This window comes from Neovison vison, chromosome 10, assembly GCF_020171115.1.
Source record: "Neovison vison isolate M4711 chromosome 10, ASM_NN_V1, whole genome shotgun sequence".
In the NCBI taxonomy this organism is placed as follows: domain Eukaryota; kingdom Metazoa; phylum Chordata; class Mammalia; order Carnivora; family Mustelidae; genus Neogale; species Neogale vison.
In genome coordinates this window covers 52474080-52487250 of record NC_058100.1, presented here as the reverse complement: position 1 = coordinate 52487250, position 13171 = coordinate 52474080, and the positions used below count along the sequence as shown (strand labels likewise).

Genomic DNA, 13171 nt, shown 5'->3' with positions numbered 1-13171 from the left:
TTAACCCTCAGAACTCTTATCTATCTAAACTCACTCTCCTGTTGCTCTCATGCAAAATCTTGCACTTATCTTTGCCTCACAGTTTTCCCTCACATCCTGTTAACACCTTTGTCCAAGCAACTACCATCTTTCTTCTGGACCACTGAAATAATTCATATCTGGATCCTCTCTATCTTCTCTCAATACAGAAGCCAATGGAATCCTTTTTAAAACCTTAAGTCAGATCCTATCACTCTTGTGTTAAAAAATTTCCAGTAGCTTCCTATCTGAATACAGGCCAACTGGTTTACAAGGCAGTGTGATCTGCCTCCCCATTAATCTTACTCACAACTTCTGTGTTCCCATGGATCACTGCACTCCAGCCAAAGTGCCTCAGGGCCTTTGTTCCTGCTATCTCTCTACTTTGGAATATGTTCCCCTCAGGTATTCTGTATCTGCTTTCTTTGTTTTCTTTGAGTTTCTGCTCAAATATCTCCTTATCAGTGAGAACTCCCACACATAAATAAAAGATCATACTCCCATGCTGTTATTCCTCTTCCCAACTGAATTTTCTCTGTAACATTTACCCCATCTGGCACATTTTATGTTGCACTGGTTTAGTTTTTTTCTCCCCAAACTTTACATGAGGAGAGATATTTGTCTGTTTCCTTCATAGCTGTATTCCCTGCACCTAAAATAGTGTCCAGAAAATAGTATGTGCTTAGTAAACAACTTGGTAATTAATAAATCATTATTAACATTGTATCATTTAAGATAAAAATAATATAATTTAAATTTTTTATGGTAAAAGAAAAACTTCAGGACATAAATAAACAAAACTCAAAGATTCCATTAAAACTTTTTGTGGGTAACAAGGCCAATATGTTTGGTGAGTTCTTCTCAAAAAACACCATTTCACTAAAATAGTGCTGCTTATCTGAAGAATGAAATAACAAAAGAAAGGATATGGAAAATAAACAAAAACTAGGTTTTGTTTGGGTACTCATTTTAGAGAACCAATCCTAAGCCCTGAAAAATTTAACAGTTTAACTAAAGCATCATAATTGGATTGATTTCAAAGTCTGGATTTGAAACTAATTTAACCATTCACTATGATATTAAGAAAAACAAAACTGTCTCATTCCTAACACAATTCTATATTTAGCCAATTTTTATGTATGTGTGTGTTTGTGTGTATGTGTGTCTATGTGTAGTAATTAAGAAGAATAAAATAGGATCTAGGTAAAATTAAAAATAAAGAGATTTCAGAAGAGAATGGAATTAGTTGTTTCCAAGCAAATCATATAGAATTGATACTGTACAGTGAAGTGTACTTATAGTCAGAAAAGAAGCTGTAAACAGAACATGGTGGGAGTTCCATATTTTTCCTTCTGCAATGGCTTCCAGATGAAACTTGCTTACTTTATAAGAGACGATAATTTTTTTCTAGCTGCCAGTGTTGGAAAATCTCTGTGATCTGAAAAAAAAAGCTGTATCTTTCTGTGTCTTAATCATAACTCTGACCTGAACTTCTACAGCTGGAATTTAACTAGCCATTTGGTTGACTATGTATATAACAGAACAAATAGCAGCTTAGTTATGCTACATCTGTATTAAGCACAGTGTTAACAGCAGTCCTCCCCCATAAAAAAAGAATCTATTTTGGTGTGTTTTTACACATATCTTTAAAACATGAATGGAAGAAAATAAGTTGAGGTGAGAAATAAGGATGTATGGTCTGAAATTCAGATCACGTAATTGAAGGATGTGCCTTTTATTTAAAGTTTCTTATTGCCTCCAGTTAATTGAATTGGGCACTTAATCACCACATTTAGCTATTTTTCTTCCTCTTGGAATATAAAACATGTTACCTTTTATAGAAGAACTAAAGGTGTTTAGAGAAAATTCTGAATAAATTCAGTACCCATGTTATACCTACCATTTTAATCTGGCTTAGCACTGTTCTCTGTTTCTTCTCTACAAAGTTTGCTTACTCTATAAAGCCACAGAATGCAAAAACTCTTCCCAAATGGGAAGGTGGTTGGATTTTCATACATGATTGCTAATATCCACAAAAATAATCCCTCAAACTTTCCAGTGATGGAATAATGCTAAGTTTGTTGAACATGGTTCAAGTTTCTTTGCAGTTTTCTACTCTAGGAGCACGGTTTTGTGCTAGTTATAAGGTGACATTGATTCTCTGAGTTTCTTGTGTTTGTGTTTTTTTCTTCTCTTTTTAAAAATTTAATTGATCATTTTTTCATGTGTCTGTTGGCCATCTGGATGTCTTCTTTGCAGAAATGTCTGTTCATGTCCTCTGCCCATTTCTTGATTGGATTATTTGTTCTTTGGGTGTTGAGTTTGTTAAGTTCTTTATAGATTTTGGACACTAGTCCTTTATCTGATATGTCGAAAGTGCTCCATATCATTCGGCATCAGGGAAATACAAATCAAAACCACAATGAGATATCACCTCACACCAGTCAGAATGGCTAAAATCAACAAGTCAGGAAATGACAGATGCTGGCGAGGATGCGGAGAAAGGGGAACCCTCCTACACTGTTGGTGGGAATGCAAGCTGGTGTAACCACTCTGGAAAACAGCATGGAGGTTCCTCAAAATGTTGAAAATAGAACTGCCCTATGACCCAGCAATTGCACTACTGGGAATTTACCCTAAAGATACAAACGTAGTGATCCAAAGGGGCACATGCACCCAAATGTTTATAGCAGCAATGTCCACAATAGCCAAACTATGGAAAGAACCTAGATGTCCATCAACAGATGAATGGATCAAGAAGATGTGGTATATATACACAATGGAATACTATGCAGCCATCAAAAGAAACGAAATCTTGCCATTTGCGACAACATGGATGGAACTAGAGCGTATCATGCTTAGCGAAATAAGTCAAGCGGAGAAAGACAACTATCATATGATCTCCCTGATATGAGGGAGTGGTGATGCAACATGGGGGCTTAAGTGGGTAGGAGAAGAATCCATGAAACAAGATGGGATAGGGAGGGAGACAAACCATAAGTGACTCTTAATCTCACGAAACAAACTGTGGGTTGCTGGGGGGAGGGGGGTTGGGAGAAGGGGGTAGGGTTATGGACATTGGGGAGGGTATGTGCTTTTGGGTAAATTGGAAGGGGAGATGAACCATGAGAGACTATGGACTCTGAAAAACAATCTGAGGGGTTTGCAGTGGCGGGGGGGGTGGGAGGTTGGGGTACCAGGTGGTGGGTATTATAGAGGGCACAGCTTGCATGGAGCACTGGGTGTGGTGAAAAAATAATGAATACTGTTTTTCTGAAAACAAATAAATTGGAAAATTAAAAAAAAAAATTGAACAGATGCTAGATATAAATAAAAAAAAAATTTAATTGATCATTTTTGTTTTTCAGTAACTATTAGCAAAAGAGAAGATGTGTTACTGGCCTGTCCATCCTTGTACCAGCTGAGAGAGGCAGAAGGAATTGCATAAGCTTCACATTCCAAAGTCAGAGTATTGTTGACTTTGATCTTCACTTCTTTAGGAGAAAGACCCGGCCCCAGTAGGTCCCCTTTATTGATGATGGGTGGAACTGCATAAAAAACAAATATTTGTAGAGTTAAACACTGGTTCTTTTAAATACATGTTATATCATAGAAACCACACTAAGGATGACTTAAGAAAACAAGGAAATAACTGAGGCATTGGCTTTGCTCCCCTTTCATGATGGACCCAAGTTAGCATTTTGTGAAATGGTAACGCTCAGATACAGAATGTGAAGGAAAAGAGCTTTCTCCCTTCATCATTTTAATAATGTCAGTGAGGCTATTGTCCTTCACAGAACAGCTACTTCCATTTTTCCAGGTTCCCAGAAACAGTCCAAGCATGACCTATAAAACACATTTGCTCAGTCATTAAAGGAACTGATTCAAAGAACAAAAGGCAATCAGAAAGATGCTCTTTCTTTTTAAAATTTTTTTAAAATTTATTTCGTTGACAGAGAGAGATCACAAGTAGGCAGAGAGGCAAGCAGAGAGAGAGAGGAGGAAGCAGGCTCCCCGCTGAGCAGAGAGCCCAATGTGGGACTCGATCCCAGGACCCTGAGATCATGACCTGAGCCGAAGGCAGCAGCTTAACCCACTGAGCCACGCAGGCGCCCTGCTCTTTCTTCTTAAAAAACAAAACCAAATCCCAAATCCTGAAATGTAGGTCCTATTAATGGTCATATTTACTTTGCTTTTTATGTATAGGTCAATGTACAGTGGATTAGCTCAAAGTCACTGATAAATTTATCTTAGGCTGTTGATTAGAACATATATACTTAAGTAACAATTTTGTGCACAGAAGTATTATAACTCAGCCCAGGGTGTTTCCAGAAGGAAAAATAGAAATGTAAGAAAAGGGCCACTGACAACTTCTCCAGTAAGAGGTTAGGGAGCAGACTGAATGGGCTCTTCACATCTTAGCAGTTGAGGACATGGGTACAATGCTTAGTATGACTTTCATCTTAATGAAGCAAGCTACATAAACAATAAACTTCAATGATGAGTATAAGTAGTTATGAACCCATAATATAAAACAAGATTGAAAAAGTTAGAAAATTTGAAGAAAATATGAAATGTAGTGTTCTTTGTGGGACTTACTGTAGACCTTTACTTCATAGTGCTTTATCATTTCCCCCGCCTCATTAGTGGCTATACAGGAGTATCTTCCAGCATTATCCTCCTGTGCATTTAGGATCTGCAGAGTCCTACCTCCTGAAAAATCATGAACACCAAAGAATCTCTGAAGTCACAGTCGCAACAGAGTATGTACAAAACACCAGGGTTTTTAGTTCTCCATTAACATATTTCTTTTTCTATGTGCTAATTCTGTACTAGATATTTGACACAAGACAAACTACAATATAGATGGGCACTGCATGATGGACAAGTAGTCAATAAGTCCTTGATGACCCTCTATGATAATGACTCTCATGTTCATCCTGACCCTCCCATGCCTCTGCACATACTCTGGCTAAGGTTTATACTTCACTCTGTTCATAAATATATCTTCCATCTTAGTCATCTTCTTCTCATCTACTTGGGTTATCAGTAGAGACTGATCTTGCTAAACTCAGTTTGTATTATAGTACGTTTCTCCTTAAAAATCTTCATTGGTTCTCAATGGACTAAAATATAAAGTCAAAACTCTTTAATCCAGGCATTCAAAACATGATTCCAATGTTCCTTCCTGACCTTTTCTCCAACCCACCTCCCACCCTGACACACACACACACACACACGCGCGTACACCGAAAATGTCCCCACTCAAGTGGAAGGTGGGAGTCTACATATTATTACTTGCAACTAGACAGGCCTTTGTACATCTATGTGCCTTTCTCACTTTGTACCTTTCCCACAGTCATCCTGAGGGATCTGAAATCACTCATTTTCAACCAACAAAATTCTATACGTTTCTTTAAGGGCTGGTTCAAGTTCCAACTGCAACAAAGCATTTCCTGGTCACTTCAGCCCACAGTGGTCATTCCATCTTTTGAATTTTTTATATAAAATTTGTCACTACCTCATTTATGGAGTCCCATGATTATTCATAATTCATGTTGTTAATTAAATTTTACACATGTTATCTCCCTTCCATATAAAAATGTAAATTTCTTAAAGCTGGTGATAATGCTTTTTAATTCTTTCTATTTTCATACATTTTGCCAAGTAGTAAAGAGAAATAAATAAGATCTCTCAGTTTAAATACCAATTCTCCTTATGGTTCAATCCAACAAGAAATGAATTTCTACTCTTTTTGGTGTTCCACATTGTATTTTAATCAATTAACAATACTGTGGTATTTATTTGCCTTTTATTTAGAAACATTATTGGTCTTCCAAAAAGTAATTTTACTTTAGATTATAAGATCTATATGAATAATTAAAAAATTAAAATGCCAGTAGTATAACATAACTAAGACACAAGTACTTTTATAAAAAGTTACCAGTGATTCTTTTTTTACAATAGTAGATGGCACAAATGTATCTTGTGCATCTAAAGTAAGCTAGTTACCTGGAAGAATACGAATATTTCGGTTGGATTCTAAAGGTGTTCCATCCTTAAACCAGGTGATGGTGGCTGGAGGATATGAATAAGCTTCACAGACCAAAGATGTGGGGCTGTTAAGGATTACGGTGACATCTTCAGGGCCACCGTCACTATCAACGCCAGCAATTGTAGGAGATACTGAAATAGATTTAAAATGTGATTAAAGAAATATGTTTAGAAGTTTCCTTATTTATGAATTTCTAAATTTCACTATACTTATTTTTTTTAGATTTTATTTATTCATTTGTCATAGACAGAGATCACAAGTAGGCAGAGAGGCAGGCAGAGAGAGAGAGGAGGAAGCAGGCTCCCAGCTGAGCAGAGAGCCAGATGTGGGGCTCGATCCCAGGACCCTGAGATCATGATCTGAGCTGAAGGCAGAGGCTTTAAACCACTGAGCCACCCAGGCACCCCTACACTATACTTATTTGTGTAATTCTATTTCCTAACAATTCCAGAAATAATTGGTTCTTATTCTACATGAAAGGAATAAGAACTTCAAAATGGAGTCATGGAGGAGAAAACAGAAAAAAGAAATTATAGTACAGCATAGTAGGGTAAAAATGAGAATTCTGGTGTAGGATACATGGAGGCATAACATTCAGTTCAGTCCAAGGTGTGTGGTGAGGGGACTTTCATCAGGGAAGGCCTCCTAAAGGAAAAGATTGCAAAGTGGGCCTTAAAGGATTAGTGGCGGTTAAGTGAAAGAAGGGAAAACTTGTAGGAAGAAAGATCATATTGGGGGAAGAATAGTATAAACAATGAGGGGCAAGCAGGGAATATATGAAGGATAGATTCAAGGGGGTCAGTGTTGGAAGCGAGGGTAATGGAGACAGGTCCATTTGTTCCACATAAGATAATGAGACCGAATTAAAGGAAGGCATAAAGAGGCAGGAGTGACTACAGAAAAATTTAGGATGTCAATTAGTGGCACCGGATGATAGAATTTGGAGGCAAAGGAAAACCAAAGTCAAAGATGACTTCTAGTTTTCTTGCTTGGGAATGTAGGTAAACTGCAGTGAAGCAATAAAAATAGAAAATATGGAAAGATCTGCTCATTTTGGAGTGAAGAAGTTTCGTTCAGTTCTGAGTATTTTGAATTTAAAGTGCTCATGAGAATTCCAGCTAGAAATGTCCAACAAGCAATTGCATATAGAAATCCAAACTTGGGAGAAAGATCTGGGTTGAGGTATGAATTTTAAAAGAAACTGTCTATAGAAGATAATAGTTAAACCTCTGAGAATTAAGCTTATTATTTGAAGACAATATCTAGAGTAAAATGAGCAGTGAAGTAATGACAAAATGCTAAGGTACCTAATGTTTGAGAGATGGATTACAGAGAAGTCCATAAAAGAGAGAGAAAAGGAGCCACCCAAAGTGTGCAAGGATAATGAGAACACTGTGAAGGAAAAGAAATAATGTCTAAAACATTAAGAAAGGACGGAGAAATATTTGTTGGATCAAGCAACAGGATAATCTTTGACACAAGCATTGAAGCATGGCATGGGGAAAATCCAATTTAGTGTGACAAGAAGGATAGACAAGGAATGGTTACAACATGAAGTCATGGAGAGAGTAGAAGGTGAAGCTGTAGGTAAGGTGGCTGGTAAGAATGAATGACATACCATGAGACAGGGTTAAGGACATAAATATGAGTAGTAGCTGTGAACAAGAAGGAGAACTCACCTTCTGGGGAAAGAAAGGGTAAAGACCTGAGTAGACCAGAAGTTGCAAAGGCACATACTTAAACAGCCTCAACTTTATGAACTTTATGAAGATGGTGGAAGTCTTTGATTCAGATCCTTCAGTCTTCAATGAATAAGGGAGAATGACAAGAAACAGGGAAGTAACTAGGAAGTGGGGATTGGAGGGTGTGGTCAGATAGCATGACTTGGGATAGTTGGGATAAAGAAAAATGATCTCCACTGGAGAGAGCTCTAGGAAGCTAGTGTCTCTTAGGAAGAGTCAGATTGCAATTACAGCAAGAAGCTGGAGAGAATACTGAAACAGATTTCCAGAGTATTGGACAGAGTATAGGATTTGGATATGAGTTAGTACTGGGAAGTGAATAAGTGGTGAAAGGAAGGAGGCATGAGGACTTAAAGCTCTAAGAGAGACAGTGAATGAGCTGCAGAAGAGGAGAGGAAATCCAGGGCTGAGCATTTGTCTTTCATACCCTGATGGGTGTGAGGGAACACAGGTATCTTTGGAGGCAACTGGCTCTTGAACTCCCAGTCATACTTATCCAGTATCTGTTATTCAATGCTCTGTCAGGTGCTGGGGCTAAATCCTTTACAAGGTAAAAGAGGTTCTGCCTTTTGGAGCTTATTTTTTATATACCATCTATATATACTATTCATTTGAAACTTATACATTATCTATTATTTTGATCTAATTTTTCTTGCATATGTATCTCTTCTCTTATATGGTAGTTTCCTATGCATAGGACTGTATTTTCCCAAAAGAATCTGGGCAGTATCTACAAAAACCAATAAATAAGAATTGCAAAGCACTGTATACTCAAATGTAGGTTAGCTGATTCTAGTAGAACGAAAAGTATTTTGATATTAGTAATAAAATATAACACATTCAGGTGGGGCCTTTTAAATTTCAAGACATGAGCAGAAATTAAAAATCCATTTTAATGTCATTTCTGAGATATAAGCATAACTGATGCTGTAAGAACTGAACGTACAGTTATTTCATAATTCCTAATCCACAAAGACTAGAATATGGACAGTTACCAATAACTGTCCCATTAAGAAAGGATAAAATACATCAGATTGAGCCCCTTGTACTGTTGACCTGTTTCTCTCTGATCAACATACATTTATCTTTTACTATTGTGTTTTTTACATCTGTCTTATTCACAGTTGTGTCTCCAGCACTAAACACAGTTCCTGGAACATAGGTGGTATTCCAAATGTAATGAATAAATTTATAAATATGTGAATCAATTAAAGAAAAACATCAAAATGTACATAAGCACTAGTCCTCCTTAAATAATGAAATTCCATGGCAGAAAAATTAAAAAGAAAGAGAAAAGAAGGTAATTCAGCAGACAGTTATGTCTGATTCTTCAAGATTTGAGGCAATATTTTTACTTACCCAACACATTAAGACTAAAACTTTTGCTCTTGTCGCCAGCTGTATTAGAAGCCAAACATGCATATCTTCCAGTATGTGACACTTGGGCATTGGTAATTTTAAGAAAACGGCCACCAGACATAATGTGATGGGTGTCATCTTCTAGGAGGAGTTGTCCATCTTTGTGCCATGTAATTTCTGGCATTGGATTCCCTGTAACAAAAAGCCACTTCTGAGAGATGGCTAAAAATTATATGCCTACAACTGATAATGAAAAGAAGGCATTTACACTCATTTTCCTTTGTATTTAATATTACACTTGTAAAACAATGCAGTAATCATTCATTTTAAAATAAATTTGTAAACATAATATATAATAACATTCATACCATAATTTTTTAAATTCACAGATTACAAGCCATTTTCAAGTGAAGATTAGTTTGATCTACAAGTGAAATAATTCCAAGTTAGTCTTTGTGTTTAGTTAAATAGTAACATATACTTTAAAAAGAATGGGACATGCATTTTTATTAAAATTATTACTCATAAATACATTCAAATTCATATTAAATTTTTAAAGGTTTTATATTTCTGAAAGCAAGCAATAGAAAAGGAAAAACTTTGAAGTAAACAATTCAACAAATAGATATTTTCAGTTTATACCAGGATTCTAGCATACATATATATAATAGGTAGATAGAGATATAGATATATTAATTATTCCTTTAATGGAATAATTCACCTATGGAAAAATATCTTTTTTTTTTAACATAAGACCAATTTTTAAGTTGCTCAAATAATTTAAAAAATTTAAAGCCATAAAAACAAGTTCTATTAGGAAAAAGTACTAGGATAATATATTAAAATTGGAAGGCTTGGTCATACCACGGAGCCTGTTCTATAGCCCTACCCAGGCAGGAAAGGAAATTTGCAGGCCTGCCCAACTGCTGAAATACAGCACCCAGTCCCACCTGACGAGGAAGCCTAATCAGAGAATCCAGGCAACCGCAGAACCTATCCTACAGCTGCACTCAGTCGAGAAACCCAGTGAGCAGAACTCTCCAACTGTTTCCAGTCAACATCAAACCCTACCTGCTAACTTCAGGGCTCAGGCAGAGGCCTCAAACAAATGGAGACCATAGAAACAAGCCCCATCTGCAAGGATGCTACCAGATGACCCATGAAGAACACCAAGCTGTACTGACTGGTGAATGACTGTTTTTGCCAAAGTAAATCTATAAAGCCTAGAAGATGAGACCCTTGACTCCAATGTGCAGATACCAATGCAAGGAATCAGGTAAAAAAGACACCATCAAAGGAAACTAATTAAATTCCAATAATGACCCTAAAAATATGGAAATCTGTGAACTAAGTGTCTGACAAAGATTTCAGAATAATCTTCTCAAAGAAGTTTGGTGAACTAGAAGAACACAAACAACTAAACAAAATTAAGAAAACAGTGCATGAACAAAGAAATAGAAACCATCAAAACAAACAGAATTCCTAGAGCTGAAGAGGACGGTGACTGAAGTAAAGAATTCAACAGAGAGCTTCAACAGTAGACTCAACCAAGAAGAAAAAAGAATTAGTGAACTAGAGGATAGGTCATTAAAATTATCCAGTCAGAAGAGAAAGAAAAAATGAATGAGAGAGAGAGAGAGAAAAAAAAGAAAGAAAGAAAGAAAGAAAGAAAGAAAGGAGAAGAGAAAAGAAAGGAAGAGAAGGGAAGCAAAAAAAGAAAAAGAAAAAAACAATGAAGAAAGCCTATAGGACTTACGGAATACTACTAACAGAAACAATATACATATACATTATGGGAAATCTAGAAGGATAAGAGAAAGAGAAAAGGACAGAAAGTATATTTAGAGTAATAATGTATGAAAACTTCCCAAACATAGGGAAAGAAATGAACATCCAGATTCATGAGGCCCAAAGGACCCTGCGTTGGTTGAATTCAAAAGGGCTATACTGAGACACATTATAATCACATTTTCAAAAGTCAAAGACAAAGAGAAGTTGAAAGCAGCAAGAGAAAAGTATGTTACAAGGGAACCCCCATAAGATTTTAGGCTGATTTTTCAAAAATAAGACCTACTTTGTATGCCAGGAAAGAATAGGATAATATATTCAAAATATTAAAAGAAAAAGGAACTGTCAATCAAGAACACTCTAGCTGGCAAAGTAGGAGGGAAAGATAAATATTTTCTTGAACAAACAAAAGCTGAGGCAGTTCATCACCACTGAATCTGCCTTTCAAGAAATGTTAAAGACATTCTCAAGTGGAAATGCAAGGATGATAATTAATGTTGTAAAACATATGAATGTATGTACAAAAAGTCACTGGTAATGGAAAATATGTAGTTAAAGTCATATTCTCTATGATTGTAATGGTGGTGTGTAATTCACTTACGACTCTAGTTTAAGAGTTAGAAAGTGAATGTATTTGAAGTAATCTTAACTACAATAACTTGTTATTGGATACATGTAAAAAGTATGAAAACTGCCACATCAATAACCTAAAATGTGAGGGGGAGAGAAGTAAAAGTAAAGTTTACATATACTGTCAAAGTAAAGTTGTTACCAGCTTAAAATAAGATATAAGATATTTTATGTAAGCCCATGGTAAAACAAAACAAAACAAAAACCTATACTAGTTGAACAAAAAATTATGATAAAGGAGTCAAAGCCTATTGCTACAAAAAAGTCATCAAATCACAAATAAGATAGCAAGGGAAGAGGCAAGGAATAAAGGATCAACAAAACAACCAGCAAACAATGAACAAAAGGCAATAGTAAGTCCTTACCCATCAATAATTACTTTAACATAAGTGGATTAAATTCTCCAGAAGACAGAGGTTGACTGAATGCATTATAAAAAACAAGATTCACTAATATTGGACCTATAAGAGACTCACTTTAGCTTCAAATATACACACAGACTGAGAGTGAAGGGATGTAAAAAGATATTTCAAGCATATGACACCCAAAAGAAAGCAGGAATAGCTGCATTTATCTCAGACAAAATAAACTTTAAGCTAAAAATGGTCAAAGGAGACAAAGAAGGTCATTATGCAATGATAGAAGAGTCAATTCTCAGAAAGATATAGTAACTGTAAATATTTATGCACCCGACATTGGAGCAACTAAGTGTATAAAGCAAATACTAATAGAACTAAAGGGGGAAGTGAACAGCAATACAATAACAGTTGGGGACCTTAATACCCACTCTCAATAATGGAAAGATCATTCAGACAAGAATCTATTATGAATAAATCTAATCAAGGAGGTGAAAGTTACCTAATGATGAAAGGAGTTGAAAAAGACATGAATAAATGCACACATATCCTATATTCAGATTGGAAAAACTAGTATTATTAAAGTGTCCATACCACTCAAGGCATTTATTTTCAACATAAAACACAAAAGCAAACAAACAAAAGCCACTTATAGATTCACTGCACTCATTATGAAGATTCTAATTACTTTTTTATAGAAATAGAAAAAATAGTCCTAAAACTCATTTGGCCCCAAAAGACCCAAACAGTCAAAGTAATTCTGAGAAAGAACAAAGCTTGGAGGCATCAAACTTCCTGATTCAAAACTATATTACAAAGCTAAGGTAATCCAAACAGTATGGCATTGGCATTTAAAAAAGAAACATAGACAAATGGAACAGAATTATGCACAAAGAAATAAACTCAGGCATATATGGTCAACTAATATTTGGATAAGGGATCCAAAAATAGTCAACGGAAAAAGGTAGCCTCTTCAATAAATGATGTTGGAAAAATTAGATATTCACATGCAAAAGAATAAAACTAGACCCCTGTCTTACACCATTCACACAACTTAACTTGAAGAACCAATGAAACAAGATGGGATTGGGAGGGAGACAAACCATAAGTGACTCTTAATCTCACAAAACAAACTGAGGGTTGCTGGGGGGAGGGGGATTGGGAGAAGGGGGGTAGGGTTATGGACATTGGGGAGGGTATGTGCTTTGGTGAGTGCTGTGAAG

The 13171-nt window shown here is 36.0% G+C and overlaps 1 protein-coding gene across 2 annotated transcripts in view; it reads right to left on the bottom strand.

Annotated features, from left to right (window-relative positions):
* HMCN1 (hemicentin 1) overlaps positions 1 to 13171 on the bottom strand; it is a 470681-nt gene that overhangs the window by 112141 nt on the left and 345369 nt on the right. For both annotated transcript variants that reach the window (XM_044267297.1, XM_044267296.1), the window contains 4 exons: positions 9175 to 9366; positions 6031 to 6204; positions 4618 to 4731; positions 3421 to 3566 (listed from right to left, as the gene is read on the bottom strand). In XM_044267297.1, the coding sequence (XP_044123232.1) occupies positions 3421 to 3566; positions 4618 to 4731; positions 6031 to 6204; positions 9175 to 9366 (626 nt within the window). The remainder of the gene's footprint in view (positions 1 to 3420; positions 3567 to 4617; positions 4732 to 6030; positions 6205 to 9174; positions 9367 to 13171) is intronic.